This window comes from Branchiostoma floridae, chromosome 16 (genome assembly GCF_000003815.2).
Source record: "Branchiostoma floridae strain S238N-H82 chromosome 16, Bfl_VNyyK, whole genome shotgun sequence".
NCBI lineage: Eukaryota > Metazoa > Chordata > Leptocardii > Amphioxiformes > Branchiostomatidae > Branchiostoma > Branchiostoma floridae.
Window position 1 is genome coordinate 10,549,679 of NC_049994.1, and position 27,431 is coordinate 10,577,109.

Here is a 27,431-nt window from a genome sequence, read left to right on the forward strand (position 1 = left end):
TGACTCTCTCCCTTCCCTTGCTGATCTTCAAACGTGCTCTCTCCCGGGCCTGTGTAGCAGTGACCCTGCACAAGCCGACACTGTCAGTCCTTCTGTCGCCTTTGTCACATTTTAGATGTGTAAGCTTAACGAACCCCTTCTCATGCATCCCGCTCTCTCATGAGAACCATCTACATACAAGACACGAATTCCAAACAGCTTCTTTAATTCAGTAACGTCTGATGAAACGTGTGTTATTTTTTCTGTTGGAGTTTATTCCCGTGTGTGTTGGTTGTTTTTCGTTTACAATGATGTTGAGTATAAGTCAACAGATGCTCTTCCATTTTTCTGTGAATGTGATGACTCCGCGCTCCTTTTATCCTCGGTACTGGGAGACCTTTGGCAGCTATCCACGACCTCAGCTTCATACACGCATTTTTCAGCCCCTAATGCACTTCAGCAATACACGTTGTAACCACGTCCTAGCCACAGAGAGCTTCCCCGTGCAAACCCGATCAAAAACACGTCCCGACAACGGTGCCGAAACTCGTAACGAATCCTCATAACCAAGGAATTCTTCAGTGAGAAATACACAAATTCCTCTGCATCGATTGCTTGGGAAGTTCCATAGGTAACCGATTACTCGATTATGATATGATCACGAATGTGTCGAAAAGATTTTCATACTAATCTGTCTTCTACTGGGGACAAATAGTTATAGTAGATTTAATATTGATAAATAAACCGGCAAGGTAAAGCCTTATAGAGAAGTAGAAAGGTTTTTATTTTGAAAACTTGCAGACCTCAACCATGCTAGACCGTTTGTATCATTTTTCATCAAAGCATGCTTCGTTTTTTGTCTACAAAAATCAATAATGCAATGACTAGCTTTTGAATTACTCAAATATTTTAACTGAAAAAAACTTCCCTCTAACAAAAATGCATTGGTAAATGCAATAAAAAGAGTTTCCAAAACCCATGCTTATTTTCTACCAAACAACTGAGCAAAAAACGCCGAAGGAATCCAAAACCTGAAGAATACAATACAAAATGTTATGGTATTGAGAGAGGATTATCCTTACTTCAAGAATCATATACAGCTGACAATTATAAAGTACAAATTGGCAAGAAAACGGAAAGACAAACAAATCCTTTATCTCCCCGTACTTCTCTTGGCTTCTCTTAGGTTTGGCTAAAGACTTGAGATAAGAAACTTAAAGATTTCCGGCCCCGGAGAACCAAAGATACAATCTTACAGTGATAAGAACTAGGAGAATCCCTCGGCCCAGTTCCAACTTCGGACCAAAACAACAAATTACTCCACATTGGCAAAGTCACAATCCAATCCAGCTGTTGTACGCAATTGTACTTATTTCTGTCCGTCTGTCAAACACAAGGATCGAAAACAGATGTCTCTATTCCATACACACAGATAATTGGTCCCCCATCTTTGCGTGACATGTCTGCAAACCTAAACACTTTTTGTTCGAACTTCTTTTGTTGTTTAAGCGCGTGAAAGGAAAGTTTTCAATCAAAACTGTGCTTGAGATAAACCATACAATTAGGTCGAGTTACTCGTGATTTCATGCCTCTTGTGACTTGTTTCAGTTAGTTAAATTCAAATCAAACCGTTCCCCTCACACACTTGTAGAACATTTATTACTTGTAGAACAATTATTCCTTGTAGCTCACACCCAATGATGTTTTGTTCACAGAAGTACTGTCTATGTTACTCTGCAAACTCCCTCAAATGTTTCTTCCTTGTTCTTGTGCCTTGCACAGACTTAGCTTCCCCGTTATCTAGTGTTTTTCTTATGTCTTGTGTACTAAAATCGGTATGCTCGTACAAGGCTATTTCTTCTTGATGCTCAGTTTTTTTGTAGTTCGTAACGCCAGGTTTTTAACTTTCGTAGTTAAAACAATTTAAATCATCAAAATGTACCGCGAGTATACCAATTTTTAATCAAACTGCCGTGTTCAAATACAAAACCGTTGGTATAACTCTATGTTGCACTGTTGTTCCTCTAACTATCTGTTGTACTGTTGTTCCTATGTTCAAAACGTTGGCATTTGTCACGCCAGTATATTGTAGCGTATTTCATTTTAGTAGTTTCTTACATTTTGTGCATTTACTAGTTGCCTAAATCTTCGTAAATACAGGGAGGTATCATACGGATTCCCCGACGATTAATAAAATCAGAGCAGAGACTTCCAGCGAAATGTACAGAGAAACAGCGGTAAAGTGTCCGCTATTGTACTGTACAAAATAAATCTTCACACAAATCCAAACCGGCCATTGTTTACAATACTGTCCGCCAATTGTTCGTTTTAGTCTTACAAATGTTATACTTTTGATATGGTCTCAAACATCAAGATGCTGAAAACAGTCTAAAGGTCCTATCCTTTAATTTCAAGTCAAACGAAATCCTTGAACAAAATAGCAACAGCATATTTCAAAACCATGCGTGGCGAATCAACTGTTTTAATATACCTACCTTCCAAACTTGTGGCAGATCCAATATATAACCCTGCACTAGCAACACAGTCTTCTACATTAATATTGTATACAAACATGGCTTATATTTCTGGAGTAATAATGTCTAAATACTAACGAAACGGTGCTGTCAAGCAAGTGAGAGGCCGGTTCATGTTACATCTTGTTACATTTTGTGTCTATTCATTGTGTAGATTCTGTATTTTCTGTACTTTTACTATCCTCCAACTTTTCATGACTGAAAGGAAGGGTAAGGACATATCGATGGAACAAATGTCCCAAATACCGGCGATATTTTCGTTCTGTTTACCCCAAAAATAGTCCGGGACATATTTACCAAATGCCACGAAAGACAACATTTTAAACCAGTTCTAAACCTGCCCTTCGAACAAAGTGATTCTTGAACAACAAACAATATTTTTGATTAAATTTCTTATTCCTTAATCTAATCTTCAACAGCTGAAAACTATTTCTTGTGAAATAAGTTCGTTTTAGATCTTGTTGAAAAGAACCTTTTCTCGTTATAATGATTTACGCGTCAGATCTTAAAATGGAACAAATTCTTTCCCTAGTTTAATCCTGTATAAAATACCAAATATAAATACTAAAGATGATAAGAATAGTATTCCTACAGCTGAGTATATGAATCCTTAATTTGCTCTTATAAAAGATTATTATTAAACCAAAACATAGCTCAGAAACGTTAGAACGTAAACAACCAAAATGACATAAATCTCTCTACTCCACATGCATTCTCTAAACACAACCCTTTTCTTCCATCAAAATCTTCATCATTTCCTACCCTGGAACGAAAAACACTTGACAAATAGTTGTCTAAAGTCTTCCTAAAACTACCCGTCAGCAAACCTTTTTTATCTGGTATAGAATAATCCCGCAAAAATGATATATCTAGTCGTCTTTGTGTTTACACCCTCCGGTTGTAGGACGCAAATCTTCTTGCTTAAACGCCGGGTATCTTGATGTTGAGAACGAATGCTTCCTTATGACGATTCCTGTAGCGCCGGGATTCCTTCTGGTGGAAAAACGACTAATTCTTGCACTTCAGTCGAGTGTTATATCCGCTGTAATGTTCGTTATTGGCGAGAAAACACCGTACTTACATTGTGACATGTAACGACCTGAAAGCTTTCAGACATTACTCATCTAGCGGCGGTGCATGATGGTTTTACCGAAATTGTTTTAGCACAAAACACACCAAAATCCGCACCAACCTTCACCAAATCATGCTAGGAGACGAAATTTAATTCATCCTAACGATTGTTTGATTTAAAAGCGACGATAACCTTGGTGAAATCCTAGACAATTTGGAACGTATTTCATCATGTTGACCTTACTGTCGCGGGTTGGGTTGTGAATCCAATATGGCGGCGAGATATCCGTGCGCGCTACTCACAAGTACACTGCGCACTCTCCCGGCGCTCTGTAAGTATTCCTTATCCAAACCTTACCGCAATCTTACCACTAATTACCGCCTAATAAACACAAAACAAAGCACGGTTTCTTTTCCTAGTCTTCGCAGTTGCTACGTAATTTTCTGCTAGAATTCTTCCTTTATGATACGGGGTGTAAAGTCGCTAACAAAATGTAGTCCGCCTAAAGCTTATTTTTCCAGCTTTTACTAATAGTTCTTCAAACTCTACTTTCTGGTGGCTATTGTCTCAGACACGTCGTGTGTTATTCTTATCATATTTTACTCAAACTTGCTGCCTATGTACTGTCTTCTTATAAGATTATGATGAAAGCAACTTGAAAGCATATACATATGGTAGCTTCAATATTGTACACAAAAACATCGAAAAACTAGCCATGTGTCGGTGTAATATTCAACTACTCTCTGGGATAACTTCTTGGAAAAACGCTGTACCATTATTGTTATTTTAGACCTCAAAGTCACCGAGTGTTTTCTAGAGGGTGGCAGCGAAGAAGAGTGCATGTCAACGATGTCCCCAAACACTGCGTGCATTGTGTACTCAAACTTGTCTGGTTCAATGTGCACCAAAATGGCGAAGGTGTTGTTTCTCAAACCTCGTAAAACATCGGCGGTTCCTTGTAAACCGTTCTTCTTTAGTCAACCACTGTTTACGTCCTTGTACTCGCTCTCAAACACTCAACTTCGTGTAACCTGTTAGTCTGTTTCGGACCTCTATCGTAGACTCATAAAATCCATACCTTTCGATAGAGCTTTATTTTGAAGGTGTATGGCTTTCTCTAGAACTTTCCTCATTACATGTTGTCCGCTACTTATCTATCTATGGGATCTTTATACCTGACATGTTATTAAGCCTTAATTAACGAAATTCCATTGGGAAAGTAATATAACTGACAAGGTATGTTGGTGCATAAATGCGTAGGGCGTCGTCTTCTTGTTGCATCAAACTGGAAATGACAAGAAAACAATGGTCTCCATGACTGTCCTTTTTTCATCTACCGTCACTACGGCAAAGTTCAAATATGAAAGATCATGTCATTGTAATAATTATGGGTGTGGTATCACATTTATGTTCAAGTCAGTGCGTTTATCTTTGTATGTGTCAATCTAAAATGTGAAGGACTAAAAAACTGTAGAAAGAGACCGGCAGTTTGTAGTCCTGTACTGTGTTGTGAGGCTTTGTAAGCTGTTGTTGTTTTCGCTATGTGGGAGATGGCGGAAGTGGGGGAGTGTGGGGAAATTTGGGCCCTAAATCTTGCTGTGTACATTCCTTCATCTTGCCTGTAGATTACAACAACAACAAAAACATTTGAAAAACAACAGTGTTTCGACTGGTACACTCGCTATCTGTATGACACCCACCTCTCTCTTCCTTCGCCATGTTGGATCGAAGGGATATTCCAGTCACATACCTCCACGTTTTTATCGTACATTTTCCCCTTACAGTGTATGTTTCGGTGTGTGCTCTTTTCAAAAACGTTGAAGTGGTCTTGTCTTGGTTCATCTCCCGAAGTTGTAGAGGATGATGCTTGATTCTTCTTCATATTTTCGTTGGATTTTTGTTATTTCTTGCATCTGTTCTATGGTTTTTACTGCGCGCTAAACCTTAAGGCCCCCTCTCACTTGACGTGCGGTACGCTTGCGGCATTGCTGCGTTCGTTCGCTGCGTCACTGTTTTGTTATTTTCTTCGATTTTTTGTGATTCAGATCTTGCGCAATACGTAAAAGTATAACATAAAAGACGACAAAATATACAACAAGTAAGAAAATTCGTTCTTTATCTCTGAAATTCGTTGAGCATCTTCCGAACGCAGCAATGCCGCAAGCGTGCCGCACGTCAAGTGAGAGGGGGCCTTTAGATTGGATTCTGTCTTATGTCTACGCTGTGACCTATTTAGAATCCTAAAATGTGTACCAAATATTAAGAAACCAAACGAAGAAAGTTATAAGTTGTCAAGTTTTAGCTGTGTAACGTTTAGAAATTTATTATCAATGCCGAACGAATTGACTAACATTCTGTCCTAGTGCACTTTGCTGCCGAAGCCACTCACCCGTAGTCTATCACTTTAACGACATTTTACCCGACAAAAACAAACTGACCAGAGACCTAACCTTTTTGGGACGATATTGGAAATATTATAATCTATATTTTATGTCAAGGAGATAAATTATTGGCCGGCAACACTACCTTCAGGGCCCATTTTCCCGTATTTCGTTTATGACAAAAGGTTAGAGGATACGCCCTAAAATGTACTCAACATAAATTCAACACCGGTCTTGCAAATACACATTTGTCTTTTTCGTCATATGTAGGTCTTTCCAGTGCTTACGTAGTAATGGTTTTCGGGAGTAGAAGTTCTGGGTTGCTTAAAAAGCTATTCAAGTTTCACTCAAGTTGTAATACACCGGATCTTCTCTATGTGTATGGAATTGACACAGGGGTTACTTCAATACTTTTCCATGTGCATTTCAATAATGTTTGTACCAGAAGAGTTTGTACCCAATCTTAACGCTACATTGCTTTTCTTACCCCTGTATCATTCTCAAGGATTGGCTGTCAACAAACGCTATTATCAATCCCTAGCTTGGAGATCCGTCGGCACACTTGAAAAAAGGAGAACCAAAAAACTGATTACATGAACCTTGAATATAATGGGACCGAAATTGAGGGAAAACAGCTTGTGTACTATAACTTCGTGTCAGTTACTCATGTGTGGCTTATAGCAAGAACAACAAACATGTGTTTCTATGGAATTTAATCTCCACCTGAACGGAATGCAGTATGTACACTATCATCTTGCTAAACCATGTTGTAAAAAAGGCCCTCTCTCAATTCAATTACCACGACGACTCAATAGATTGGATCAATTTCATGTTTTATTAAATTCATTGAAAGAACATACGCCTTGTACAATGAGTAACAGTGTAGGTACCGCTTGTTAAAAGTTTCCCTACCTTACTTGTAACTTTACCGTACACACTTGTAACTTTGGTATATGTTGATGCTGTAATGTAGAGTCTAGAGCACATGATTTGTGGGCGAAGTCGTGCCCTTAGTTTGAAGTAGGTCGTTGAGATTACAACATTCTTCTTCTCGCCTTGTTCATTACAATTCGCGCCATCAGACCAACATTGGGTCAACCCCCTCCAAATGAAGTTGAAATTTACATTACATGTAGTCCATTTTACTTGATGACTCTGGTAGATTTCATCTCGGGTTGGAAAGTATCTTATCTGGAGCAATATATATTTCTGGTGAGATTGTTTGTTTGCGGGCGACCTCCAAAGTTGACAGGTCATTTCGTTCGGCCGACGTGACAACGTACACACCTCTTTTGGTGGTAAAGTACTTCTATTCTTTTCTTCAGCTTAACACAGGTTTTAGAATAGAGACAATACGAAACTGATAGTAAAAGGTCTCTTCAAAATTCAGGCCATATATACTTCAGCTAAAATATATACAGGTCCAAAATACGTATCTTACGATCTTATGGAAAAGTTTTAAATATAAATGAGGCACTGCTGCGTTTTCTACTAAACTTTATGCTGTTAACCGTACATCTATAGAGTTATAAATATGAATTGTGCTATTGCTAGTTTCGTACGACGCCATCAGTCAGAATTGGTGGTTCGTTGTCTTCTAGCAACGAAAATGGTCGGTAGGATTTTCAAAGATTGAGTACGTCCTCAACTACGAGTGCTTAGATAGGTCAAGGAATGTGCTGAAGACATTATGACACACCAAATGTGACGGTAGCATCTTAAGATTGTTGTGTCTTCTTCTTGGGATGCCTGAGATAGATTCCACGTTGAGTTTCGGCTGAGACGTTGTGTGGATACAGCAGACGGCGCACACCAACCGTAGACTGTAGTGTCATCTGTGTTATGCCTGCAGAACACATAAAAAACTCTGGTTAATGTCATTTATTTTCATACTGGCAAACTCGTATCAAAGTACCTCCACACTATACAAGGTTCTGCAAAATTATTCAGTCAAAATTCGTTACAAAGGCCACAAAACGGAAGTAATCATAGTGAATATATACACAATAAAGGTACTGTTTCAACCAAAGGTTCACTTGTTCAAACTCATAAACCGTCAACGGATTTTTAATATCAACTCATAATCGTCCTTGGGTTCTTTCAATAACCTAGAAGTCAGTTGACATTTTGTCGTGTGGAAGAGTTTTCGAAAGATGGCGTTTTGTCATAAGTTTGACATAGGGATGACATGGAGTAATAACAAGCATATTGTCACGGCATTACTGAAACAGCATCAATTTTAAAAGTGACGCAACGCGAAGGTTTGGGACGTGTTTTGTAATTTATCACAATGTTCGTTGGAATTGCTGGGGTAAGATACATCGGTTCCAGAGGCAGAAAAATGAAGGCGTCAGCGTCTCCACATGTTATATATCATCTGTGCTTCTCGCAAACGCACCCAACTACTCAAGAGCTGTCAATTTTCGGATATTATTTTCTACATTTCTGCAATAAATTTCCTAGGGCGGTGTTTTCGAGCGACACACGTATTAGAACAGTATCATTTCTGTATCCAAGTCACGTACAGAAGTCACAAACTTTCTTGTTCAGTTGATTATAATTTTCACAACAACTATACCCAACCCAATTTGAATTCAATGAAGAAGTTAACTTTTTATCAATACTTCTTCCCCCCTCAGAGTTTTTCTAAACGCTTCCTTGACCATGCTTAAAAACGGTCCGATGTTACTGATAGCTTTCTTCGTTGGAAAGAAGTCGAAACTTGTTGAACTTTTAACCCTTAACGACTCAAGCGTCAAGCCTCGCCTGCATATCTTTGAAGAAGTAAAGAACTAAATCTCAAGCTTTAACGATAAGTTTACTTCGTGACGCTTGTAGTGTGATTAGGTAGAGGAGATAGCCCAAGCTCATTTCCTGGGGTACCGATTGTTCGAAGCACCTAGTAATCATTGCAATTTCTTAGCCCTTCCTTGTGAGACGGGTGTGGTATTTTGTATGTCGGACAGGTACGTCCTTTTCCTTGGTTTGACCTTCATTTGAATTCCACCAGACAGGTGTGAGGCCCCCGTGAAGTATTCTCTTCGCACGTACAGCTTTTATCTGCCGCACAAGTGCGTTCTTTTTTTAAGCCTAAAAGGTAAGAAGTGCGAGGGAAAGTCGATCCGAATTTGCACGGTAACCCCGTGCGGTAACGAGTTATCTTGGCGCAAATACTCCTCCCTAATCAAAAAGACTCCGCGCATCGATTTTTGCAGGCATTTCCAATTTTCCTCGGGATGGAAGTTCTAGAGGTGTGAAGGCTGGGACGTTGGTTGGATGTAAATCCCGGGAGTTGATCCCCCTGTACTCTCCTCAGGCGTGAAGATGACTTTTCCCTCACCGAAATGCCGTTAGGATCTCTGCGCTCCATGTATATAAACTTATTTTGCATGCTCAATTTCCAACGTGTACCGTGGGTGTCAAGAGGTGACGGCCATTATACCGGGGAGAGGGCAGAAAACCAATTTCACTTTCTCCCCTGTACCTGACCTGAAACTGAAAGTAAGGTTTAGGTAAGATGGAGGGGGCTCAGCCTCCGTATCATCCCTACTCTCATCCGTCACCCGACCGTAGCCCCTCCCCCCCTCGCGGTGGTACCGGTGGTAAAGGGATGAAGGTTTCACAAACTCCGCTTGATTTCGTCTAAAAAATGTGGCACGTCTCACCTCTGTCATAGAGGTGGCTTGGTGGTTTGTATAGGAATGAGACTTGAGCTAAGGGAATGCGCCTAGCGGGGCGCTAGCGGGCAGGGGTACAGGTGTAAGGGGTCACAGGGTTAAAACTGATATCGCTAAAATGAGTGGCGGTCTTCTGGCGAGGTCAGGGTACTCAAAGGTGGCCTGGCAATGTCGCCTGGTGCTGTATATATTATCTCGACATTAACATGGCGGTCACGTCTGCTGTCAGACTGCGACAGGGGTGGGGGAGGCGATGTGGACTGGACCGGGAAGGGTTTTTTTTATATAAACGTGGGGCCCGGAAATTAATCCTGGCTCGCGAGATGAGTGACACTCGCTGTTGGCAGGTTGTCAGCTTGACTGACAGTCTGTGCGGTCTACAGTCGTCCCTCATACGTGTCCATTTCACCGAGTAACGTCCCTGTGGTATTTCACGGTGTAGATTTCCTACGGTTCTTTCACCTTGCTGGATGTCTCCTCGCTACGTGACATGCCCCCCTCCCACCCCGCTCTGGGCCACCTCCGAACTTTTCCCTAACTTTTCCCAGACTTTGGCTCCGATCGGTTCGAGTGGGTCACACTCGCAGAGTAACTAAGCCTCTTTACTCCAGCTAACACGGTTGGGAATAGCGCTGCTTCGCGGTGGTGTATTAGTAAGCTCTGCCTGTCTAGGCCGAGATTATCTCCGCAATATCCAGTGATAGATGGCGGGAGTTCCCTTGCTCGTTATATCTTGTTAGGACGGGTCAAAGATCACGGGACAGTCGATACTAGCGCAGCACCCATCCTTCCTTCAGCCACAAGTATCGAACCCTTCCCTCCAAACCAACCCCAACTACACGGCTAAAAAACTTCCCCCAATGTTCTCTAAATGAGTGAGTTTTCCCCTACATTTCCAATTCCTGGGGCCTAAGAACCCCAGTGATAGTCCCGGGTCTCGATGGAATTCCTCGGCGCCGAGCCCGCTCACTCTCCGAACGCCCCAATCCCTCTGGAAGTCGCAATAATTTGGAAATAATTATTGTGGTTTCATTCTCTGAATTACCTCAGAATGGATCAATACGGGGCATCGCTAGGATATTGAAGTTTGGGGGTCGCTGCAGTTAGGGCGCGGTTCTGAGACTTTAATATAGAACTTGGGCCCGGGAAGTGTACCGGAACGGACTCTCTGAATATTCGTGACTTTCAGAAACAATCAGCACACGTCAAGAAACTTAGACTGGTTAGAAATGAACCCTTTATTTAACCTTTACGTTTCAACACAGGTGTTTTTCGTTTAGAGGGTAATACGAGATAGACTCGTTTTCTTTTTATGAAAGCATTTTGTACAGCCTGCCGCATACGTGAAAAAATATATACAATTTAAATTTTTGACTCATTTTTGCCCCCATTTAAAACCGTATCTCACCCCGAAAATCAATCGTAATCCAGCGGTCGTTTCTTTCTACTGAATATGCAATGAAAGTCACCGAGGTTTTATCTGATAATGTGTCAGATACTTGGGTCGATTATGGAAAATAGGTCGGGGGAAGAATCTTTTCCATCAGTATGCCACCCCTTTTTTCACCCCACCTCGCCTAAAAATCCTGTTTGAATTAAGTACCCAACTTCTCAGCCTCCCTTGCCAACAAACCAATCGATCTATCCAGAGCTTTAGTGGAACACTTGCACTCTCCCTGTCAGAAGGAAAGCTTTTAAAGCGAGCGCTGCTTCTGTCTTGGGAATGTCGACCCCGTACACGGCATAATCTGTTGATTTCGTACACCTGCCTAACAGCCTTTCCCGCCGACTCAGAAAGGCTCCAAGCTTCAATACCTTTCATAATTCCCTCCCCCAGTAGATACGCAACTAAAGGAACTGTCACAAACGGAGACAGTATGTCTAAGTAAGCCACTAGTGACATTTCACTACCGTTTCCTTCATTTCGTACTGCATTATCAGTCCATGACAGCTTCAACCTTTCCTGGCTTTGTCTACCTCCCAAACACCTGGAGTTCTTTTTAATTTAATTTAATAACACCGCATTTTCTTTTCTTTGTATATTACCGCAGACAGAGAGGAGACAGAGTGTTGACAAGCTTTGTAAAAAAAATTGACAGCTATAGAAAATCATGTCAAGCGTGAATTATTTAATAACGCGACATCTCTGTCCTCTTTCTAAGTTATTGGAAACGTAGAGCTGAGTTGCTTCTGATACAGTTAGAAAACCTCTTTTATTCAAAACAAGGGCGACTATACCGATAAGGTACGCATGCAAAGATACCTTGCCTAGATAGTGTCGACTTCTTGCCGTGAAAGAGAAAAGGAATAAGTCCATTTTCGATAACATCAAAGGGTTTTAAAACCGAGGGAAATTGAAAAACCGCTTCCAGTTCCGTGCGTTTTACTTAAAGCTTGTAATTCTATAGGTATTGTTTGAGCGTCAGTTATGATTAGTTTATCCCTAATGCCACGTCAGGTGGATACAATACACCCATTATTTCATACTCCTCATATAAGCGTGCATTGGAACGGTAACCGTGCGTGTGTCTCTAGATCTCAGTATAATTCTGTCTCCAGGCGCTCTTATTACTTCAGCTCTCCCATCCTCTCTCTGATTCATATCTTAAAAGCTACGGCTTAAATTATCAAGGCGTCCGGAATATTCTGTGGTGAAATTATTATAGAGACATGGCCGCCGCTCTCAAATCGTCTGCGTACGTATTATACATAGAGCGATATTCTCAACAAAATGTCTGTCTCAGAACTCTATTACCTGTCCTTATTTTATGGGTTTGTTACCCTGTGCATTTCTAATCCACCCTAGAGGATAAAGATCTTAGCTATTCATTGAATTCGTGGGAGAGTGTTGATGCTTGTCTCTGCATCTTTATTCCAAAACCTTTTGTGTGTTCCGCCGCAAGACTTTTCCTGATTGTATCACCTCCGCTTTACCTTTTTGCAGGGGAACCATATCTATGGGCATATGCATGTCTTGGACGCCACATATTTTACACATGGATTGCCAAGGGGGGTTTTGTTTAATGCAATGAGTTTCATATGTAAAAAGCTAGTGAGGGTAGGTATCTCCATCGCCCCCCTCCCCCTTCGTCCGTAAACACTATATTCACTCCATACTCTTGTAATGTAGCGATCGATTTCTACTAATCTCGCCCTAAAATCAGAAAACTTACGTGATGATTGAGTAGGTTAGATGTGCATACTTCGATAACCTACTTTTAAACCTGATTTGGAAAGTGAAAAGTAAACATAATCGTTTGTAAACACACTGACGACGTTCTTTCTGCTTGCATTCTCTTTCAATGCAATACCTTCACATTTTAAACAAAATATGTCCTTGCCGCAAGTCTATATCTTTAGATGTTTTGCCCAAAATAATTTGAACATTCTGCTATGTTATTGTCGTTGAATTTTATGTCTGTGATCATAAAAAAATAATATTATACAAGAACATATGAGTGACATTCCTTCACATATTGTGGCGGTATTTTCCTGTTTTTCTTACCATTTTTTACTGCTTCGTTCAGGGCATGTTGTCGTTATGATTTTTGTCATCATGGTCACATTTCAACGAAGTTTGGTGTTTTGTTGATGTTAGAATTGAGGTCAACTAAAGCCTGTTTACGGACGAATACCATCTGTTACCAAGCCCCTAGGCCTTTATAACGTTGCGTGACTTTACCCCCATTCAATTTCTCTCTGCTAACGAGTCTGTCTGTCATACTATAAAGGTCTTGTACAAAAAATCATAGTAAAAGACAGACATAATTATTGATTTCAGTGCGTCACTGAAAACTCCGAAAATTGTCCTACTGGCGTTTAGTTTGTTAAAATCCATCCAGGGCCGAGAATGATATCTTAAAATATTCGCGTTCAAAATCGACTGCAACGATTTCCTCTTGTTATATTATGGTCCTTGTTATATTGTACCACCAAACGTCAGAACTGTTTTTAGAGCATGTCTGTTTCTCAGTTAGCCTTGGTTGCTTCAAGCCTTGTTACCCCACACTGTTAATGTCATCATAACGCACGCTATAGGCACAGCCAATCGTCTGCGCTCAAGCTGTGATCAAAACACAGCCTGAAACTCATCTAATTTCGAACAAATTAAGGCCTCTAATTTCCTAAATATTACACTTACCAAATTGGTGTATTACACTGCGTCCTAGACGGCGTTTTAGATATATTTTTATGCCTAGAAAACGAGATATAAATTAGAAATGTCGTGTTGTTAGAACTTGTATGGGATGTGGTTTTTGGTGAAGAAATAAGAACCTAACGATTCCGTACTTATTATCCTAGCTGCGCTTTTGGGATGTAATTTCCTGACAGAGTTGTAACGCTGTAGGTAGAGATTTTTAAGTACACTGTGCATTACTATTCCTCCGTCGTCTCGGACCCTGGTGCGTTTCGACAGGATATTTTTCACCGGCGGCGGCAGGGAAAGTTCAGTCGGCGGTCACCCGATTCTGTGGCCGCGGGGAGAAAATGTCGAATATCGGAGCTGTATAAAATCCGTTTTCCATATCTTGTCTTAAGTTTTTTCAGATATTAAGATTGTGATTCCACCCTTATGATTACATCATCGTTATTATATCGGAGGGTTGATTTGTGGTATGGAAAAACTCGAACGTTTTCGGTAAAATTCGAGGCTTTGTTTGGTTGATTTATTTCCTTGCTTTATTTCTAAGGAAACCGATGAAAATACACTTTAAAAACACCCATACAACCTGCAAATGTTATATCAATATATGACTGTATTTTAAAAGCCATCTCCGGCATGATTTCTTTGTCATTTCGGTAAAAATCGACACAGAATAGCACCGTCAAAATGTACGTGTCAATCTCTCACCGCGCTTTGGACTACCGTTTGCTGGAACTTCTACCGTTACCCAGGAAAATTTAATTTTAAATTTACCAACCGTTTATAGTCTTAAATTCATTGTTCACAAATGTGTGCCTTTAGAAAAAGACGTTTTGTAGTTATAGTTAAAGGTGATGTATATATACCGGGTCAGGCCTGTCTGTCGATTTCGGTTCGAGCTGATTTATTTCACCATTTCTTGATGTGCATTTCTCCAAGTTAACCCTCGCGCTCTGCCCTGGACTTTGAAAATGTCAGTTATTTTTTATTAATGACGTCTCTATGGTCATCCCGCTTAAATTTCCTTGCTATAATTCTTGGTTTAGAATGATCTATGCCGAACGGTTCGATGATTTATATACCCAGCGGCACTGAGGTTTCATCTTTTAACCCTGTAGCCCTTTATAATGTGACGTCTACTTTAAACCCTTCCTTTTTAAATCAAATCTGGGCCTTCAAAGTCAATAAAATAATTTTTTCTTCGAATTCGCTTCTATAATTCGCGATATTCGATCCTGAAAAGTCGCAACATTCAAAACAACGAAACAAACTGTCTTAAATGCGATTTAAAATGACCAACATAAAAATGCCATCACACCCAAACGACGAGTATCAATTTTTCTTCACAAATGATTTGCCCAATATAGGTTAATGTTCACAGTTTAAATTTGACACCAATAGCGCATTCAATTAGTCATTTTTGTTACCATAAATCAACAAAAAGAGAAAGATTTGTTATTTTCACCACCGTTAGCGTTTTGACCTTTGGTTCAACATTTGAGCCTTTTCCTAATTCCCTTCGTGGTCATTACGTTTTGTCAACAAGTTCGTTGTGTCATGTTTTCTGTGTTAATTACACCGTTTTAAAGTCGTTAAATTGTGTGGGTTCCCCTGTTGTTCAGTCATTGTAAACAGCGGAAAACAGCCGAACACAAACTTGTGAATTAGGAGTGATATTTAGGAGGATTCCGGGCTAGATTTTCACCGGACTGCGAGGTATGGTATTCCCTTGTCCTGTAGTCCTGAGCCTTGGGCGTTCGGGTTTGTGTCTCGGTCACTTTCTATAGAACAGTTTCAAGGTGACAGAATTCACACATTTTAACGTTCCAGAAAATATATATATCACTGGGACCACAAAGGCCGCTGTCCTGGCGCCCAGCCCAGTTTTTCCACCGCACTTTGAAATCGGAGAAATTTGTCTGGAATCGCTCTTCCCGGCTCCGCAAAAAATCCCAAGGTACCTACCTCTTTCCCTCACCATATGTCCGCGTGTTTGCTTCTTTAAAATCTTTCCATTTTTTTCTATAATTTCTGAGCAAGTGGCAAGCATGGTAGGTCGTCTAGACTATGTTTTGACGCTTGCTCACTTGGGTTTCGTGACTCTCAATGTGACCTTTTACCCTACAGTACACAAAGTCAGTCCATCGTCGCCAGAATTTTTTTTCGAGACCTTCTCCAAGATTCTAGGCGAACCGGCACGACTTTTATTAGTCGGATACGACCGAGAGTCGACAAGTATTCTACTCCAGGGAAAACCGGCGCCTGTAAATTTGTGTCGTGGTATTTGAAGAAATAGATTTCCCGTTTGGAACGTTTGGCGGTCACCCCGTACACAGGGTCGCCTTCTTTGTCATATCGTGGGGCGCAAATATCAGCTAGCGGTGAAAGATTTTCAATACTTCTGGGGAGGGAAGGCGTCGGGGCCGTTCGTAGGTGAGCAGGGTCGATGGAATGTTTGGCCTCCCGTAGAAAATGATCAAAGTTTGCAGCGACTGTAGTGACGGGCAGGTTTGAAGCCAATGTGACCTTTGACACTCAGGCGTATTTCTCCCTCGCTTCATGAATACTTCTAGGTTTCCGAGTCCGTCAGGACTCACCCACGGGCATTTTTGGTCTCATTTTGAGAGGAAACTTTTTTGGTGGTAACTCTCTGTCATATTTTTACTCCTGGTTGCATGTTGCAGCTAGTACAGCATTTCTTTCGTTGATTTTCTCTCAACGTTGGGCCGCCATATTGGATTTGTCACTTTCCCGCGCGAAAACGACAGCAGTCTATATTTATAACACATTTTCTCTACAAAACCAGCTTGAAAACGACTTTTAACTTCCAGTGATATTTTTTGAGGTTGGAAAAAGATTTACAACGTGTTTGCAAGTGATTTATTCGTTTGTTGTTATAATTTTAGATACATGACGTCTAATGTGGCTTTCGTAGGCGCTATAATTCATCTACAAGTACATTTTCGGATTAACTATAGCAGTCATATTGCACCGTCTATATTATTCCATATCTCCCATACTTTGTGTTACATATTCATGTCTCTCACTTAGGCTTTAAGCCTTTGTTTTAACGAAAATGTGGACTTGACCCTTCATTTCTACAGAGTTTCCAGACACAATGCTTCAGTGGACTAACGCGTTTGTACAGCTAATTACGACTAATAATCTGCCAGTTTTCTTCGTCTATTTCAGCTGTTTTTGATCGCCATAAACTGCTCGAATTTTCTTGTCGGTGTTGGGACTTGTGTGAGAATTTTAGCGCCTGTTTTTTGTCAGAAAGGTGCGATGTTGCACTCCAATTTGCGCCTGGCTCTAACAAGTTGCACCTGTTAATTAGCCCCTTTTAAGCAAGATTTTACGACATTTGGCTTGTTATTAGGACTACATGATTCTTCTAGTTACAAATTCGATTATTTGTGTACCTAAAAGTCCAGCCTTTTCAATCTGGGAGGTCTAACATTTCCATATAGGAGTGAGGTTATTATTTTAGTAGCACGATGTTCGTACCAAATTAGCCTTGTCTATTCCTGTTCGGTTCCTAAGGATATGTTTTTCTTACAACGAAAGGGAAAAAAACTTAGACCGTAATTCTGTGCCATTTTTGTAGCAGCTATTTTTATGTTCAGTTGTAAATCTTTCGTGTAAGCGAACGAAGCTCGTAGACTCTGTGGAGCTAAATTCTTATTTTAAAGATTTACTCGGAATTTCTTGTTTTCTGGGGGGATATTTTGACTTTTAATGCTATTTAGAACCATGAAGTAATTTGAAAATGCTAGTTCTGAATTTTAGAATCCTTTACTTTTAAGTTGATGTTAGATCGTGTCTTTATTCGTATGATAAATAAGCTATCTCTGTCACAAGATGGGCAATGCTCTTGTTATGTGGACTCAAAGGGGGAGGGGGGCACCATACCTAACACTAGTTTTCTAACTCAGTTTTGTATCTGGTTTTGCATTTTTAAAACAGTTAATAAAGCAGATAAAAGTGGGCAGTTTTTTCGGCAGTTGACTGACAGTCTCGGACTAGTTTTAATGTGTTCAAAAGAAAGATAATTACCTGTGTATAGAGCGTACGCCTCTAGATGTCACTCAAATAAAATCCATGGGTCTCCAACAAACGCCGCTCGTTTCCTGCTAACACTGCTTCGGTTTTTACCAGTAAAAACGCACACACACAAGACTTTCTACTCCGTACGTGTAGGTACCAACTGTTTGTTATGAGTGCTGTCTGTGTCAGAAGGCTTTTTGTGTGCGTTTACTACTTCAGCCCAGCCGATTTATGGCCTCACCCCTATAGCGGAGATAAATTAGGGACCTGTAGGCATTCCGCACAATCTGTACCTTCTCCAGACCGATCTATCGCCCGGAACTCGCTCATTTTTCAGTTTCTACCTACACAAGTGTTCAACATGTGTACAAGTCGTGTCAAATTGTGTTTTGAGTGTGTGAAAACGCCCGTAAAACGGCAATGTTTACTTGTAGTTCTGGCGGTCGTTAGAGGTTTTATGGCCGCTTCTGTAATCCCCGTGCCCTGGCACTGCCTCGTACGGTCCCTCCCCTGTCTCTATCTCTCCTCTCTCTAACACACACCAGCTCTCAAAACAACAAACAGCACTCTACTGTCGGCCAGCTTTCATTCCAGTTTCTCTGCAGATCGTGATTAACCTGATATTTATGAGAGCTTGTCACTGCTATGTGTACCCACAGTCTAGACATTGAGCGGACTTTCACCTGTGAGAAGCAGTCGCACATGAACACTCTACAGACAACAGCACTCTCGGTAAGCTTTTTGTACCTCAAAACAGCGTATATTTTATCTATATCATTCCTGCTGGTAGCTTGTAATTCTTGGGGATGGTAGGCTACTGTTTAGTGGTGGATTTTGGAGGTGTATTGTTCAACAGCTCGCCTATTGTTTCGCTGGGGTCAGGGTGAAAGTTGGGCGGTGTTGTTCTTGTGGCTGTGTGTACATTTCGTCAGTTCTATTCACAGACTCGGTTCTGGTTGATGTGAAATGTAGACGGTGTTGTTTTCTCTTCTCTTTCTGTGGTCATTACGGTGCAATAATTCTGTTCCTTGGCGTTCTTTAGTTTGGATATAGATAGTACCAATATCGGATGTGACATGTACCACTTCTTCAGCTTCTCGCAGCTAAAAGAAGTGTAACATAATACTCTTAATGTCTCTTCTATAAACTTAATGTTTTCTATGCCACACAACATTGTATCTAGGATATTGTGCCGTATCCTTGTTGTAAATTCGTAAACTATATACACATGTTGAAATTGAATGCATATGTAAATTAAGACTGTTCACTGTCAAATTAACACTGCATATTTTTCACAGAGTAAAAGTGTGTTTGTGTGTGTGTTTGTGTGTGTGTGTGTGTGTTTGTGAGAGTGACTGAGTAACAAGAAGTATTATAGCTGGATTTTTTTGCTTTGCAAACTCAAACTCTTTTCCTCTCATTCTTCCTAGCGCTGCTTTCTAATCAAGTTCTACATATTAGTCACCTTTAAGGTTGACCCTAGCACCACGTCCCACCCCGATAGCTGCCAGATTGATCACAACGTTAGAAGGAGTTGTCTGATATAAATAGTCATTGTAAACCCGTCCTTCCCTATCTAGCTTTCTCTCCAAACGCAGGTTACCGGTTTGTCACAACCTCTTGCTAGCTCGCCGTAAATTATCTTCCCTGGCGTAGGACGAAAACAGCATTTTGATGTTAATGTTTTGCACCGTAGGTGCGATTGCCACCTTTCTATATCCAATAATTTTCTAATTAGGTTTCTCATTATTTTCTGCATTACGGCAAATGGTTTGTTGTTTTGTGCTAAATGTGTCTGGGTGGTGGAAATGTGTGGGTAATTTTCTGTGCAGGTTTGGTGATGGCGCGTGTCTTTTTCAGCGAGATTTTGTTTCTGCTAAATGAAGAGATGACCCATAGTTGACCGGGTAGTAATACTGCGGGAAGATACGCTCCAGATATTTTTCTCTCTCTCCCAAACTCTGAGTGTCCCCTTGACCCGAGCGACCAACCCCTGCCAGAGAGATGATTTATGTTGCAATTTCTGACAAAATTTGCTCAACTTTCACCCGAGAATAATCCGTCGTGCTCCAATCCGTTCATTGATTATGTGCCCAAACGAACCCATAACGCACACATGTCCGAGGTTTGACCTGTATACGTCCAAAACTACACAATTCTTATATTAAACATACAACAAACGCTGTCTTTATAACCATGCTGAGAAAGCTTTACTTTACTTCTATACACCGCTTACACATAATTGTATGATTACAGTTGGGGGAAAAGAACGCAGATAGAAAATAAGATAGATTACTCCCTCTGAAGACATATTACATGAGAGGACAATTTATTTATGCATGTATTCGTCGGACGTAAATTGTATATCGTGCGTTTACAATTTAGTTTCCACCTCGACGTGTCAGGTGCAGTAGAAGCATATAGATGAAGATGTTTGGAAGGGAACAATGAGTTTGGAACTTGAGCCTTGTTTTTCTTTGTGAAATTCAGAACAAACATTTTATCATTCTGCCCTGCGGATGCTCTCAATCTATCTTACTCGTGTCTTCACCTCTGTCCTTTCAAACTCCTATATTTTTTCATGGCAAAAATTGGAAAGAACGATTTATCAAAATCTGGGGCTAAATTGACGCAGGTGGTTCCCCTTCGCTAATGGTCAACTTTTCAAAACGGCCCAAAGATGACCACTGCCCCGTAGGTCCAGCCCCTGCTGTGGTGCCCACTCACCAGCATCACAACCTGCTGTACAGTGAAACGGTAGACCTCGCTATTTGCGGATATCGAAATACGGAGAGTGGGATTTGCGCTGTGGCCATTTTTTATGGTAATAAAATCTTCATAACCGTGCCTTCACCTCCCTGGCCTATGCATCCTTCATATTTCCACATATGCCCTCATCTTAACGCTAGAACACACACATGAATATGGACAATCACACCTCACTTGACAACACACCACACCAGTTTTGTCAATCTCTCATCTTCCTTTATTTCACTTTTTTCTAATAAAACAATTTCGTATCCAACGAACCTCAATATGTTCCTTTACATTTAACTCAATATCATATCTTGCAATAGTGATAGTAAAGAATCCACATTGTATATAAAGAAAAATTACACAAAAAAGTAATCATTTTATAAACACACAGTTGTAAGGAAAAGAAATTCAGAATATCCTGCGTCTTGCTATGGAAATTGAGTAACGCACGCGTAACTCTGATAATCTTGTTATACCATCCAGTCCCATATTCTTCCGTGTTCACAATAGCTACGCCATCTGCATATTAATAATGGCAGCCCAACTGCAAGGAAGTGATAGAACCGCGGTTAGATTATATTTCGGTTTAGGATGGCTTTTAACAAAGGGAAATTTATGGGCAGAATGGTGTATTGTAGACCCCTAGCCCTGTATTCCCATCCCTAGATAGACACCTTTCTCCAAGAAAGGTCACCTATGAGGTCAGATTTTATGGGTTTGCGGTTAGACAAGACCATAAACCGTAATACTTTATGAGGATGGCTGAATATAATGCGCCGCCGGGGTTTGGGCCTAGCCGTGCAGTCTGGAATAATCCAACCCAAATTCCCTGAAAGTGGAAGCCAAGAAATGGAAAAGAATTCCAGATGGAAATGTCATTGTCACTGTCAACATTTCTCGGGACCGAAAAAGCAATTTGGAAAGTCTTTTCTAGTCTTCCGAGAGGGAAGAGTTGAACGGTGTTTCAGAAATGACAAATGACTCAAGTAATGGAATTGTAATCTTTTGTGCATTAGTACCTTGTAGAATTGGATATTATTGCTTCCAGACACTTCGTGAGAAATATTAACAAAGGGAATTCTTGCGACACTTTTGGGCGGTTGTATCTACATATTTCCAAGTAGTATCCAACCTCGTCGCTTTTTTCTACAACTGATGTCGTTTTTCAACTCAATTTACAACTAGGAGAAAATTAATCGCGACTCAGAACAGAAGATGTCGATTTTTCTACCCTTTCTTCAGAACCGTTATCACCCTATGGCACAGTATCATCACATAAGGTCGCTTTGAAAGTATTGTGTGAGTTTTTTAGCCTGCCAGAAACTGACACCTTGTCGGTTTCACATTGTCAATCATGTGAAGAAAGCGACAGGACGGTTGAAAGGGCTGTGTTGTTTTTCCATCTAGATATGAAAGTTTCTTTTTTCAATATACCACCGGCTTGGCAGGCCCCGAGTCTGTCTTATCTCTGGGCCAGTCACATCATTTCATTTCCATCCACCAGGAAGACCTGTCTGTTGAGAAGTCGTTGTTGGGTGACTGGATCGATGTGTTTCTGTCGTGTTCCAGTCTTGGCGGGCTCCAAACACACAGTCTTTCCCCTACCTGTAAAATACAAGAAAAGAGGGGTCACGACTTCTAGCTTGGCTTGGACAGAACTGCCGTTTGTTTTCCCAACTAATCGATTAGAGGGAAGCTTGCAATCATCAACATTGAGGAGAGAAAGTTGTCATGGGACAAGTGAGGTTTGGAGGGAGGGGGGCTGGATTCTGTCCACTTGTGCTGATTTATATGCTGGTGAAAATGACATTGTAAGGGTGAGAGGGGGGTTTCCCCCGTGCCTTACCGGGCTGTGAGATTTACATGCATATTGAACAGGGTTAAGACGAGGTTACAGTCTGGCCGCGACCTGCTAATTAATTTTACTTTACAGACGCGGGTACCGAGTCTTGTCAAGCAACACCTCCAAGATGGGGAGTCAGAAAATCACGCTATGTTCATAGTCTATATGTACCCTGTAGATCCGAATTTGTGTGAGGTACCCAAGTCACAAATTCGTTTCTGCAGGTATAATGTAGCCTGTGACCTGACCAGCGATTGGGATTCGAACCCGGGACTTCTAATACCAGGTTGTCGGGAGGAGAGGGATTCGGATTCAAGAAAAAGGCTTCAGGGAAAAGCGGAAGTTGGGGAAATAATTACTGCTATTTGTCAAGAAAACACACCATTAAAAGTGTGCGAGAGAGATAGGAGGGGGGCTGATGAAACCGGTTCCTTGTGGTCGTTAGATGTCCAATTTTCCAGCCCGGTTTCTCTGGGACCATTTTCATGATGGACGACTACTCGGCAAACCATTTGCGGTCCGAAATCTCATCAGATACGTAAGATTACAAAACTGCTCTAATTTAGCTCGCATAATTAGGAAAACTTCATCAAAAGACCTTAAAAACACCCGTAAAAGCTGTCGTTTAGTGGCCGCCGTATTTGTATAGAAGGCCCCCTTTTTTGAAAAGGAGTTGGGTTTCAAACGCATTCAAGCGTGCGAAAACAATAAGCAAGTTTCTGAGAGTTGAAAAGTTCGGCTTGCTCTGGTACCTTGGCGACTTTCCATTTCGCCGCGATGCCCTCTAGATATCGCCGGCCCGTGAAAGAACAAGATTGGGAGATGGAGAAATTGAAGCAGTACCTATAATTAAACGCAATGATAGTTGCAAGTGCGGGTAACATGGCAAACTGATTGAGAGAAATCGATCCAAAAACCGCTCCCAGCGACGCAAAATCATTCCCGGACGAACAAATCAACTTGGCAACTTTTCCCATTTCTCTGTCTAATAAAAGATTTTAGTTAAATCTAGAGCAGCGAGAGAGAAATTACGTTCAATTCCGCTCACTTTTAACTAATAGGCAACTGACAGCGTTTTGTTATTTTTGTTAGGAGAAAAATTGAAGTCTTGGCAACTGATATATTCTAGTCCAGTTATCCTTCCGAGTTTGCATCCCTCTAAAGGACTTCGAACAATGTTATATAATTGTTACAAATACTTTAAATCGTTATGAACAATAGCTGAGTTAATGTCGTACATTTAAAACGTGCTTGAGTGGAATTCCAAAACTTATTTTTAGCATCGTTTGTAGCTTGAAAAATTACAGCCTCGAGAATTATTTGACTTCTACGTTTTATGTCTAAGATCTGTCGTAAAATCCCCGGATTTAGGCCACCAAGCTTTCGTTATTATATACAAACAGACGGATTAGATTGTCATAATAGTTACATCCTAGTTTAGTTTAGTTTAACAGCTATATTTGTCGCACTTATTTCGCCAACAAAAGCCTTTTATTTTCACAAAACAAATGTCATACTTAAGAATCGGCTACAAAAAACTTGGCACGGTCACTGTATTTATTGCACATTTGTGGTGAAAATAGAATTAGGAAACCCACAATCATCAGACTCTAGTGTTCGCAGCTGTTTCCCAACTACTACCGGCACTTGCTACCGAAATATTTTTCCTCAAAACGAAACGATTATTCGTTTCAGCAGGAAAAGATTGTGAAGTAAGTTCTTGGAGAATTTAGAAGAATTGTGTCACGGCGTGCGGGTTAACATTGGAACCTTATAGGGCACCAGACAGAACGTGGGGAGAAGACAAAGTACTGTCCTGAACGGGGTACCCATAATGTACATATCTGTCCTAATACAAACATAGTTAGACGGGGTGTCGGAATTACACAACTGTATTGGCGCCGTCAGCTCGGAAAAGAAAACAACTGTCCTTCTATGAGGATGGTCATGTATGTAGGATGGTCACTCGGGTGGTCACTTCAAGTGAAAGTTGATACGGGGCGAGAAGTATAAGTTTTCTGAATAATGCAGACTCTGGCCTTGGACACGTCCTGATTAGAAAGGGGAGGAGTTAGGTAAAATGAAAGACAAAGTTAAGATGTCAGTCGTTTTCCCTCCTCTGGGTTGTGTCAGGGTTTGGCGCCATTGAAGGAAAGGAAAGGGGTTTTTGACCTAGGGTTGATGTCAGCGCTTGGTTTGGTCCTTTGTGTGCGCTATGGGTCTGTGAGAAGAGCGCAAACGATTCCAAGTGCCGAGTTGCATTAGCTGTGACAACTACTAGCGTCGCCTGAATGCAGGGGCGCGCGGGAATCACCCTGAGTTTTCTATGTTTACAAGAAGCGGGAAAAATGCCGCAGGAATGATATCTTTTTAGTTAAGGTCAAGTGAGATCAAGCCGAACACGGGGTGACCACGGAACCCCCGTCAACAAACCGTTTATAAAAGTATTTATCATTCGAAGCGAAGCCATTAGGAGTAGGGCCCTATCCATCAAACTGCACATGCTAACTATAGGTCACGGAGCCCGCTTGTGATTGGGCGCCGCTGTCACGTGGTGGGATCGCCAAGACAAGATGACAGCTCGGGGGAGGGCTGACCATAACAGAAATACGACAACACCAGAAAAATTATTATTTTCCACCCTAGAAATTAATGATCATGAGTTCGTTCTTGATGAACTCTGGCTACGTTGACCCAAAGTTTCCTCCCGTAGAAGAATACTCGCAAAATAGCTATATCCCGAGTCAAATTCCTGACTACTACGGCACGCCAAGTCCTCAGCGCGCTCAGAACTATGGGCCGACGGCGTATCAGCGTGCTACGTACACGGAGACGTCGTACAACCAAGTAAGTCAGGCCGCCAGAAATGTGCCACCGCCGCAGCCTAGCCATGGCCCGGCACCGGGACCCGGGCCCGGACCGGAGACACCACCGCCCCACAGCCGGCCGACATCCACCCTCAGTACGGTACAACACAACCACAGCGCCCCGCCGCCTCCTAGCCAACCGACACCGCCTCCTGCTACCTCTACCACCGCCACCACTACCGTCTCCGACGGCGGCAGTCCCCCCTCCAACGGTCCGCCCACAGTCCCGATGGTCTACCCCTGGATGAAGAAAGTCCACTCCAACACCGGTACGTACTCTCTCCTCCTTCTCCTAGCACGTTGTCGCTGTAAACACGAGCCGCGTGGACCCACCGCAAGACAAACCATTATGTTCTCCATAAATTTTATGGTACAAAGTCGTAATGACATGTTTTATTATCGTAAGCAAAGTCACATTGGAACAGAACAGCCATTCGGTTCATCTTTAAATGGGGGGCATGGTTAGACTTGGAGTATAGCCCGGGGTACGTTTATGAGAATGTTTATGTCGGAAGCAGATCGTTACTAGGGCCTGTAGTCGGTAGTAACGTGTACGTATAGATAGAGTGAGAGCGCGCTCGTGTGTGTGTGTGTGTGTGTGTGTGTGTGGCGGGGCTCTAACCGGCCTCCGTTGTGTTGTTGTAGGGAGCACGTCGTACAATGGACAGGACACCAAGCGGTCTCGGACAGCATACACACGCCAGCAGGTTCTAGAGCTGGAAAAGGAGTTTCACTTCAACCGGTACCTGACGCGGAGGCGACGGATAGAGATTGCACACTCTCTGGGACTGACGGAGCGACAGATCAAGATCTGGTTCCAGAACCGCCGGATGAAGTGGAAGAAGGACAACAGGCTCCCCAACACCAAGACCCGGTCGTCCTCGGCGTCGGGCGGTAGCGGAGCGGGCGTCAACGGTTCAGTAGTACGACACAACCATCACGGGGTCTCTCAGGGTATTGTCTCTGAACACGGCATGATAGAACTCTAACACACAAGGCTTGTCAATCGTGAGTTTCTCCAAAAAATGTCAAAATCGAAGTACCAGCAACATTCTTTCTCTCTCGTCCTGAGACGAGGCAGTATTTATTATTATACGAGCTGAAGTATTTATATTTCACAACATCTCGAGTGTAAATTATTAGAAAAGTTGTGTATATGTGTCCCCCTAGCGTTGTAGTGGTAGAGATAGTGTAGGGGCTTTTTGCAATACATGAGAGAGAAGTGTACTATATCATATGGACGATAGAAAGAGCCCCCCACCCCACCCATCATATGTAGTAACACGTGTACCAGTGAGTTCCTTTTGTCCGAGTCTATCCGTTATCTTGACCATGTATTGATGTGAAAGTGTGTGTGAGCGTGTTCTTGTACTTCATTCGCTGTCTACTATAATCTGCTGCCGACTTCTTAGCCAAAGACTGTATAGAGTAAGCGTATAATTTCCACCGGTGTCCTTTTTCATCCGCGTGCAAGCGACACCTAGTACCTAGGGAGTTTTCACCCGTTTAAATATCACTAACTGTCTAAAATTTCATGCCGACCATACGCATGGCTTACGTGAACAAAAGTTGTATACCTAAGTCATATTGATGCACAATGTTACCAAAAAAATGTCTCAGGGTTATTAAGAATACAATCGTTGTATATTTTCTGATTGAGCTTTGTATGTGAATCGGTTGATATTATTATTATTATTATGATTGTTATATTGTGTGATCCCGATGTATTAGTGTTTTGAATTATGCTGTAGTCGTTTTGCTACTTCTCTACCCATCTACCCATCTATAGTTTGTGCCATTTGGATTCCCTTCAACCAATGACGTAATGAGGAGGGTTGCCCATAGTAACTAGAAGAAAAAACTCGTGACACGTTTGAAGAAATGCCACCCCTGTGTTGCTAATATCTAATAAATTATCTGAACACTTGACGGCTGTGTGTGTTGTTGTAACTGCCTCCACGTTCAAGCAACATCGTTTACTATGGCAGATAGGGTCAGAGGTCGACTAAATGACAATTTATCATTAAGGTTAACTACAACGAGTGATTTATTAGAATGATTAATATATCCTCAGTCAGCGCAACACCGTGGTCATGGTTATACTCATCTTAACAGGTACATGTCAATGAA

General features: G+C 41.5%; 2 protein-coding genes and 1 long non-coding RNA gene across 5 annotated transcripts in view; 2 read left to right on the forward strand and 1 right to left on the reverse strand.

Moving 5' to 3' along the window:
* LOC118403102 (homeobox protein Hox-A7-like) overlaps positions 1-23,972 on the forward strand; it is a 115,574-nt gene extending 91,602 nt beyond the window's left edge. Inside the window, exons 4-5 of one of the 2 annotated variants that reach the window (XM_035801582.1) lie at positions 18,494-18,566; positions 22,525-23,972. In XM_035801582.1, the coding sequence (XP_035657475.1) occupies positions 18,494-18,566; positions 22,525-22,923 (472 nt within the window). In that variant the 3' untranslated portion in view covers positions 22,924-23,972. Of the gene's footprint in view, positions 1-18,493 lie in introns of both variants that reach the window. The other variant, XM_035801583.1, reaches the window with a different exon arrangement.
* The window catches only part of LOC118403109, a 28,713-nt gene continuing 8,064 nt past the window's right edge, over positions 6,783-27,431 (reverse strand). The window contains exons 2-3 of one of the 2 annotated variants that reach the window (XR_004829592.1): positions 17,844-22,196; positions 6,783-7,812 (exon numbers count right to left, since the gene is read on the reverse strand). This is a non-coding gene — a long non-coding RNA (uncharacterized LOC118403109). Of the gene's footprint in view, positions 7,813-15,752; positions 22,197-27,431 lie in introns of both variants that reach the window. The other variant, XR_004829593.1, reaches the window with a different exon arrangement.
* Positions 22,662-27,230, forward strand: LOC118403100 (homeobox protein Hox-B4a-like). The gene is made up of 2 exons (XM_035801578.1): positions 22,662-25,570; positions 25,947-27,230. Exons 1-2 carry the CDS (start codon positions 25,087-25,089, stop codon positions 26,288-26,290), a joined length of 828 nt encoding a protein of 275 aa, XP_035657471.1. The 5' UTR covers positions 22,662-25,086; the 3' UTR covers positions 26,291-27,230.

Excerpts from the sequence above, each read along its gene's own strand:
- LOC118403100 (XM_035801578.1), top strand. The coding sequence starts at position 25,087 with ATGATCATGAGTTCGTTCTTGATGAACTCTGGCTACGTTGACCCAAAG. Across the intron at positions 25,571-25,946 it reads GAAAGTCCACTCCAACACCG|GGAGCACGTCGTACAATGGA; the intron begins GTACGTACTCTC and ends GTGTTGTTGTAG.